Below are 10,325 nucleotides of genomic sequence, written 5' to 3'. Positions count from 1 at the left end.
TGATGAAGTACCTTTGTGTATGAAAGCACTCATCCTGTTTTAACAGTCTTTTGTTTTTATATTTTTATTAAAAGTATTTGTACTACTCTTTCACCATCAAAAATAAGCTTTGATTCCCAATGTATATGCTACACCATGTGTATGAAAACAGTTTAAGACTCAAACATCCCAAAAGGACTTCAAACTTTAATAATTTTTCTTTTCTGTTAAACAATACTACAGGGTTTTTGCACTACTTTGTTGGGACTCACTTTGATGATTTTTGCTTGTTACTCTGCTGAGAAGAATCCCAAGTACAGTGAACATACTCAGTTTGAATTAGGTAACTATCTCTGTCTCAACAAAACATGATATTTATTGGAATATTTAATAAATCAAGTCTTTCTGATTTTCTGTTCATAAACAGTCCAGAGCAGCTTCATTCATAATAGCACATCTTATTCTTAGTTTTTTGTTACTTTCCCACTGAGAAATTAAATTCTTCCCTAGAATCTACAGTTACAATTTAGCCTGAGAAGTGAAACTGTAATGATAAGAAAACTAAATACCTAAATGAAAGACTGAAGCAAAAATTATTTTGTGAACCTTAATTATGCATCTGTCTATCCATCCATCCATCCATCCATCCAACCACTTTTCTCATTTTTGCATACAGGGTTGGGGTATCACTTTAACAGTGACAATCATATATAGACAAAGTTCACACCACCAGGTGGATAGCTCTGCCATGGAAAAAAAATAACTATTGATTGTATGGTTAAAATCTGCCTCCGCAAATCCAGACCATTATGCACTAAATATGTTTTTTTTTTGTCTTCCAGATTACTGCATACAAAAGGTATCTGTATACCTATAGCCGTCTAAGGATATTTGGACTGATTGGCAATTATCATCCTGCTATAATTTTTATCTAAGTGCATTCATGCATACATACATACATGCATGCTTACTAACTGGAATTAAATGCCTTGTATGAAGAAGCCAAGTTTTGTTTCAAATGGATGCTTGTTACTCTTTATAAGAAGCAAGACTACACACTTCCATATAGAAAGGCTTGGATGTTACCACAGATTGAGGAGTGATACTATAATCTGCTGGTGTCAGTCATCATACTTTCTGATGTTTAAATCTAACAAATGTAAAGACAAGAAAGAATGAATGTTTAACAGGAGAGAAACACTCAGATACATGTGTTTGCTTTCCATAACGTTTGGAAGATTTATTTGTCTCCTAGAGTTCCACATAAATTGAGGACTTAATATTGTTTCTATCACTCCATAAGTAAAACACCAGCTAATATTTCAATGAAATAATGATTTCTAAAGGGAAATTGTTCTTGCTTTTACTATTAGTACAGATTGTGGTACTTACACTGCTTTACAGACATGGCTATTGGAGTACTATATATTTCTTTACTAGGGCTATCTGGAAAAACAGCGTTTTCTTATCAATACCATTAGAAAAAACAATAAATGACTTTCAAGTAGTACCTGTCAACAGGACTTTTCATGATGATAACATAATCCTGAAACAGCCATCAGAAGTGCAAGAGCTTCCTTTATGTCCAAAAGTATCTCCTTTAATTGGTAAGAAAACAAGTTTATCCTAATTGTCATTCCATACTGACCTGTATATAATCCTTACTTGTACAGTTCTTTGCTTATAGGTTTGACTGAAGTATATTGAAAAGTAATTTCTGAACATATTCATATTGCAAATCATATATGCACCTAAGTGATTTAATTTATTTCTGCATGTATTGCTATTTTAATTACATAAAATTGCCCTCTTTTGACTGAATTACTGGTTCTCATTATTCAGCTGCATAATAAAAGCCTTGCAACTTGATATATTTATATATATAGCTATAGATATAGATATAGATATAGATATAAATACTAATATATATGGACCCCCATCAGAAGTTCAAAAGCTCAAAAGACTGCAAAACAAAATATCTAAAATCGAAACTGGAATTTGCCCTCTCTCCAGTGCTGTGCGCTCTTGGAGTTGGTATATATAATTAACACCCTTCATTAAAATATTTTTGATATTTTCAGTTTAAGATATTTTGATTTTCAGTCTTTTGAACTTTTGATCATCTGACATGTATATTTCTGGTAATTTCTAAAGTATAAGACAGATCAATCAAAAAGCCATGTTGTATTCATTATTAGAAATGAAAAACAAATCTTAAAAAAAACAAAACACAACACCAGCATAAAGAAATATTTCAAAAAAGCAAGAGTTATTGCTGGAAAACACTCCAGTTCACTCCGCTCATGGAGTGGTTTCCAGTGTTACATGTTGCATTCATTACTGATACAGGTTGTTGTTGTGTCTTTCGGCTTTTCCCGGTTAGGGGTCACCACAGCTGAACTCCGGTCCGCTAATGATTGGCAGATAGATTTTTACATGCCGAGTTGCCAGCCCTGATGCACAACCTTCAACGAAGGTATGCCCATTCACGTATGTCTCTGGTACAGGTACCATATACTCCCAGCATACTTTGCTTTAATTATACTGAGAAGTGTTAGCTGCCATTTGTATCTCTTTGCCTTTGGGCAGCCTGTTCCAGGAATTCTTAGACTTTATAACCATCAGCAAGTAATTTATTAAATCTTGGTCTGTAGTCAACACAGCCATTATATAGGTTCATAGGTAAGACTATGCTAGCTGCCCTTGAGGGCCATGTTAAGCCTAGAAAATTTCCCATTTGGTGGTCAAGTTATTATGTTGTTAGATTGGCCTTACCCAGCCCATGGTTGATACATATATATTACCTGCACTGATAATAACTGGGATCATACCATAGATAACTTAAGGGGACCTATGCATGGGATAAAGTAGCCCTGGGGTAAATTTCTCTTTCCAGCCATAGATCCAAGTTGCACTTGAACATGGACAGATATTTATTTTATATAACACATTATATACACATAAGTGAAAGTTGTTTCAATGTTATTAAGATAATCTGAAAAATAGCTTTTAGTTCTGATTCAGAATGGTGAAGGATGTCATGTAATGGAACATTTAAAAAAGAAGATATATGCATTATCATAAGCGTGGCATTCTTAACACTTGTGTTTGAAAAATATTAATATTTGTAGATAGCATCTTCTAGGCAACAACAGATTGTGTTAGTTAGAACAGGAAAGAAATTTTGAAAAATGAGTGTAAAATCCCCTTTTGGGGTTCAAAATGTATTTTACTGTGAAAAATGGCAGCTATTACATTCATTAGTTGATCTGAAGAAACTGTTATTTACTACAAAATTTCTGGAAAATTCTAAACACTACTGAGTTTGTGAGGCTGTATTTGCAATGGAAACTAAGTATCAGCACTTTGAAAACTGGTGTGTTTCCTTAAGCATCCACTTTATGAAAATACATAACGTCAGTTGAAGCAACATCACATTCATCACAGAAGTCAGTTTCAATATTTAACTATAAAATCTTGTTTCACCATAGGGAAAATATATTACAGCCGAATGCCATAGGGTTAAGGACATTAAGGTTTAAGTAACTCAGTACCGTTGGATCAGGTGGACAGGCAGAGGATGAAATAAACCAAGGCCAGATTTGCTGTGACTGGGAACCACTCAAGTATATGTGTGTCAAACCACTGCCTTATTCTGGGACTTGAGGGGCACACTGAGAAGCAGGTCTGTTTACAGTGGTTGGAGGTATATATTAGTAACAGATTTAAATATGATAGCTCAGCATACCTTGCTTTTTTTACCTCATCATTTGTCCCCACTCTGAGGGAATGTACATTAATACCCCTCATCACAGAAGTATAATGTTTGCTCTCATCATCAAAACTATGGCCCATCTTGAAGGCTACGTATGGAGTACTGAATAGTAAAATAACAGGGCTGGTGATGATATTAATACCGCATGAGGATAAGTAGGCGAACAACAGATAATTTGCTTAGATGTGAAAATTAGACAGTTTTTGCATTGATAAACTAAGTTATAAAAACAGAGCTAAGGTGCTGCATTCATCAGATTAAATGAAGAGGATTAACCCTAACCCTGGCAGTTGTCAGTACTTTTGCTACAAGTACTCCACATGAAAGATAAGGCAGCACCTGAAGTTAGTGATCGCATATTGTTTCAAATCAGCGCTTTCAAATAAGAATGACTAGGACAGTGTCCCTGCTATTAAACTCCCTTAACAGACAACACCAGGAGTAAGAACCCAGTGCTGTGGTAATAGATTAAGTCAACACCTGAAAATACTAATGACAGCTTGTTTCAGGTCACCACTTTCAAATGTAAGCATTTTGCCCTTACCGCAAAACATCCAACTAATGCTCGATAAACTGTACATAAGGCACTCCTTGTCACATATTACTGTGACTTGCCAATACCACTTCATAAAACAAGAAAATAAAATCAGAAGCAGAAAAAAGAAAGTGGGAGGAAAAGCATATATTTTGCCACCAAAAAAAAAATGTTGCCACCAAAAAAAAAAAAATGCATTTTTGCCAAGTGTTTTACTGGGACTAGGAGTTCTTTGCCCTAGATTTTTTTCTCTCTATACATTTTATTGTTCTTGATTCCTGCTCATCTAACATTTATTGCCAGACTACAGTTTCCACAGACTATTTCTCTTGGAAGATATTTTTTTGGAGGGCGATGCCTGCAAAATTTGCCCTTGCTATGCATGGGCTTGCTTCACTCCCCTACCCTAACTCTGGTTCCCAACAACCCACTCACTCCTTCTTTACTATATGTATATTCTTGTGCTCTTCAAACATATGGTGGCTGGACTGTTAACAATATATCTTCAATTACCACAGCCCCTAATACTATTGCACCGTACAAATAATCTAATCTCAAAGCCCCTATACTATACATTTAAGATCCATCTCATCCACTTAAATCCCAAGATTGTGTCTTCTATCTCATTTTACTTTACAATCTATACATGCACTCTTTCTACACAATATGAACTCCTACCCAACTACCCTACTACACCTAATTCCCCCAAAACAACTTTTCTCAAATTAAGTCCAACTCTTATTTTCACCTACCTGTCTGGCCACCCCAACTCTACCTCATAACGATCTACAACATTACTCCCCATTCTTACTCTTCCTATTACTTCCATATCTACACAATGTATCCCTCTTACTACTTACCCACCCATATCTACTCATTCAACACCTATTATCACTCTATAACATATACTCTCCACTCATCTTGTTGCTGCCTTTTATCAACGTCTACTTACTTTTATACACACCTAAACTATACTGCTTTTCATCAGTGTATAATCTCCATCATACTTGTTATAACCTAATCTTATTTTGGTCATACTCCTAACATCTCACCCTCACTTCACTCTACACCTCATACCACAGTAATCAAACTACCCAAACCTCATGCCACTCTACCTTAACAGACAGCCAATAATTTTCTTACTCCTCCTGCTATTCTGTAGTCATCCTTCAGCACTAACTTTCTTACAATTTCCCTAAACTCCCACAATATTACCAACAAGACAATGATGCTACAACTAAAAGTGTCTATCATATTATTCCACCTGCTGTCATATCACATCATATTATATCACACCACAGTACTACCCAACTGCACCTCATTTCCAACTCATCCAATCCCCAAAATTAGCTTAACACAAACATCATAGCCCCATATCTGTACAACATCTCCTACATCCACTTTTTAAAGTTTATAATTACTACAGTTATATCAGGCCAACCAAAATTAAAACTAATGTTTAAAACCAAACCAAAAAATGTATGACCTCTTAACACTTCCCTTAAAAAGTATACCTCTGTGGTGACATCCACCCAAACCCCAGTCCTGAAGCAAAATCATCTACAGCCATCAGGTCCAACCTCATTAGTCCACCACACGATTCTCCTTGGGCTAAGGCTAGTCAATGTTAACCATCAAATTTCATGTAATAAAACAATTGTTAGGTTTGGCATAACAGTTAAAGTATTCACCTCATAGGCACAGAGTGTAGGGTTTGATTCTGACCTTGGGCTATTGGCTAGGCTTAAAATGGCTCTTTAGAGCAGTTAGTTTAGTATTCACATATGAACCTATGAACTCCATGACTGGGTATCCCATCATTCTTTGACACACTTTATATTACAGAAATGTGTTTAAAATCTAAAATAAAAGGTAAGGGCATACTCCAACCTGGCTATAACACCATTAGAAATTAACAAAAGAAAATGGAAGTGTAGTACTCATCTGCGTTATCTCCCTAGACGTATCCACCCATCCTCACCCTGTTTCAGAATTCAATGGTATAGAGCTGTTTGCCTTCCTTCTTAAAATAAATAGCTACAAAAGTCCTTGCATAATCACTCTTTACATTCTTCATGGAAACAACATCTCAACAACAGAAGGCATCCTTTTCTGGGTTTCTAGCACCATCTACCATGTAACTATCATTTTTGATGACTTAGGAATATAGAGTGGTAATTCACTGACACAGATTATCCATCTTCTGCCATAAATCTATATGGCTTTACCCACGTCATCAACACCCCTACCAACTACGATAAGCCTGATAACAAACCATCCATACATGAGGCCCCTTACATATATTCAGTGGTTAACTCCCAGGTTTTGTCAACTGACTGTCCAACAACTTACCTAAGGCCCACTGCTATAATCTAGCCTGCAACCTATCAAAATTCAGTGCTGAAACTTTCACTGCTACCTTAAAATCCTACAACTAAAGCATGTCAAAAACTCTACCACTTGAAAATGCCTTGCTAGAATTTAACAGAGAGTTTCTTGGCATATGTAATGCTCCCCTTAAAAAAAAAGAATCTGAGCAAACCCTACCCCATGACTAAGTGGAAATACCAGAGTAGCTTGCAGTGTTATGGAATTTTTTTTCTTAGGTAAAGTGCAAAGTTAGGGTTAGGGTTCGCATTCATTATTAAGGTGGGCAGTGAGATTTCACCCCCCCCCCACTCCTTACAAATGCATGCTAATCCTAATTATGCCCTATCCCTAACCCTACACCTTCCTTTTTCTGTAACTGTACCACTATTCAGACAAACCATGTCCTATTATATTGTTATTGTAGAGGGTTTATTTTATTGTATTTTAGGGTAAAATGATCAAACAAATAGTGTGTTTTTTCTAATACTTTATTTCCTGTTGGTTTGAGTGTTTTTTTGTTTATATTTTAAGCGTCAGTATTGTGATGTGTCAACATTATGAATTGTCTGTCTTTTGGTGTTTACATTTGAACATTTTGAATGTATGCATTTAGATATGTCTATATTATTTATAACACACACACACACACACACACACACACACACACACACACACACACACACACACACACACACACACACACACACACACACACACCACACACACACACACACACACACACATACACACATAGCTATATGTCCCCCCTGCACCATCTTACTCATATGTGCTAACCCTAACTGTAACCCTAACCCTATCCCTGCCCCAATCCAAATCCTTTACCTAACAGCACCACTATACAAGACAAAAGGACACATAATACACACAACACAAAACATGCTCAACACTGAATCTATGCCCTTAACTAACCCTTACTCTAACCCCAATCTGAGAATACTTACATACTCAAACCAACTGCTGTAACACTGTCTTGTACATCTTTACAACCACCACTTTTTCATTTGAACATTTTCCTACACCCTCTTGTTTACTCGCACTGTATAAAACTATGTGCAGCCATATGTGATTCACACAAATAGGCATTCCCTCCTTTGTGCATTCTGTGTTTTTTATTTTGACAAAAACCTTTATACCAAACATGTATTTCACCTTTTGAGTTTCAACCATATATACATATTTATGTACTGTTCAAACAAATATACTTCCAAAAAATAAATAAATAGCACGTGCTTTTACAGGGGTGCTAGCCTCCTGCACAACAACACCCCATGCTATTTAAATATACCAACTATGAGACTGCACTATAAACAGAAAGAGGAAACATTACCCTATCTGATATTTAGTGACCTTGCAAAAATATTAATCTCTCTTTGTATTTTGCTCATTGACATTATCTATAGCAGAATAAATTTTAACAGACTATCTTTTGACAATGTAGCATCAATATGTTTTTATATATATATATATATATATATATATATATATATATATATATATATACACACACACACACACACACACACACACACACACACACACACACACACACACACACACACACACACACACACACACACACACACACACACACACACAGATCTACTTCTAATTCCCGAACGGCCACTTCATCGAATGATGGAACATTGAGATGATGTTCCCAAAAAGTTACTTTTATGAACACACTGGATTACCGTAATACAACTCCGGGAAACTAACCACTTGGCCACCATGGTGAACTTTGCCTTTTTCTCCACTAAAGTGCGGTCTCGGAGTTGGTCTATTTAGTTAGGGGGTGTGGGGGGTGGGTTTGATTTTCTTCGGTTTCATTTTAAAGTGCTGGTGGCCAAGTGGTTAGTTTCTCACTGTTATATTACGGTGCTCTGGGTGTTCATAAAATTAACTTTTCTGCAATGTTGTCTTGATGTTCTGTCATTCGATGAAGTGGCCATTCGGGAATTAGAAGTAGATCCACATATGTAGCTATATATGTTATATTTGTAATGTTTGCAAATTCAGAATGTCAACCTTCAAACTGTCAAGACTTAAACATCAACTACTAAATGGTTGCATATTGTACAAACACAAACATATACAAATACACACCAGCAAGAAAAATTGAATGTATCAAATACAAAAAGAATTAAGAAAATATACAAACACAAACATAGAACTATACACACCAAAACAAACAAATACAAAAGTGCTTTTGCTCCCATACTATTCCAATGTGGAGTCTTTGCCCTCAAAGCCACTTACTTATATATACCAAGTCCATAGTTACTCAATCTTTACAAAAGGGCAATTAGCCCTATTCCACTTACAAGCCTTTTGTTCAAATATTTGATCAAAAGTGCACCTTCACTTCCTGGCTATGTATCTATCTATCTATCTATCTATCTATAAATGTGTATATATATATATATATATATATATATATATATATATATATATATATATATATATATACACAGGTTAATGTCAGATGATCACCTTTTTGGAAACTCAAAAAAAATATCGAAGAGACCATAAGATTGAGTTTCCAAAAACTTGAACATCAGAAAAAAAATGAAAAAAATACAAAGATGATTGGAAAAAGCACGTTAGCAACCAACAACGTAATCTGTAGGTAATGACATACTTAGCTAATTTTAAAAGTGTTCAATAACTCTGATTTTGGAGTGACAACTTAGTCTGGCTGATGGCTGCAAGGACCAAAGAAGTAGGAAGTAGTGGCAGAACAGGAAATGTATTATTAACTCTTCTTGTAAATCATTCCCCAGGATTCATGAAGCTTGCACCAGGTGCAGGCGTAGCATAGGCATTCTAACGCCAAATATAGTCGCGAAGCGATTCAGGTACGAGTCGATTCCATGTGCACTACCAGCATACACCAGCGCTGCGCAGCTCCCGGCGCATGTATGCTAATCACCCCATGTGCAGTAGTGCAGCATGCAAATGAAGGTACATAGTGATTCATGAAGTGGTGCAGGCGTAGCGTAAGCATGCAGAAATGTAAACCAAAAAACACGGTTTACATTTTCCCAAACATAACATTGGAACCATGAAAGTGGAACAAACTTACATATGCTAATGTTAATATATGCCAATGGCTGGATATATAGCCAATGGAGTAAAACTACATGCACAACACATAAAAAACATTTACCACCGTGGCCACACTAACGCAAAGTAAACCTGCAGTGCTGCGGTGCACACACATGGGATCATAACAAAAATATATTTAGACGTTATAAAACTGCAATGTAACACAAGTCACGGATTCCCCATAATAGTCAATGGCAGGCATGCTACACCACAACCATGGCGCAAGGGTTGCTAAGGGTCTGTGACAGTGTTCGGTGCAGTAACTAGGAATTAGTAGTCAATGCCATGCAAATGAGGCAAGTAATACTGAATTGCAAATGCCTTGCCAGCTTAAGGCTGTACTACACGGCGTAGCAGTATAACACCGAGGAATGGCCTGGAGGTATACATGACATCAGGAGAGGGGTGTGTCACCGTATCTGTAAGCACATTGGAGCATTGCTAATCCAGGTTGCCCATTGCTAAGCAAAACCGCAGGATAGGACTGTGGATGTAACCATAGCTTTGCTTAGCTGAGAGCACAGAAGGTGACCGAAAGTG

General features: G+C 36.3%; 1 protein-coding gene across 1 annotated transcript in view; it reads left to right on the top strand.

Annotated features, from left to right (window-relative positions):
• Positions 1-217: 217 nt before the first annotated feature.
• LOC122809178 (beta-1,4-galactosyltransferase 3-like) overlaps positions 218-10,325 on the top strand; it is a 267,951-nt gene continuing 257,843 nt past the window's right edge. The window contains exons 1-2 of the mRNA XM_044080478.1: positions 218-322; positions 822-1,586. Coding sequence (XP_043936413.1) covers positions 1,313-1,586 — 274 coding nt within the window. The 5' untranslated portion in view covers positions 218-322; positions 822-1,312. The remainder of the gene's footprint in view (positions 323-821; positions 1,587-10,325) is intronic.

The sequence above is a fragment of the Protopterus annectens genome, chromosome 8.part0, assembly GCF_019279795.1.
Source record: "Protopterus annectens isolate FY-2018-M chromosome 8.part0, PAN1.0, whole genome shotgun sequence".
In the NCBI taxonomy this organism is placed as follows: Eukaryota; Metazoa; Chordata; order Ceratodontiformes; family Protopteridae; genus Protopterus; species Protopterus annectens.
The sequence above is the reverse complement of the archived record's forward strand: the minus strand, read 5'-3'. Positions and strand labels throughout refer to the sequence as shown.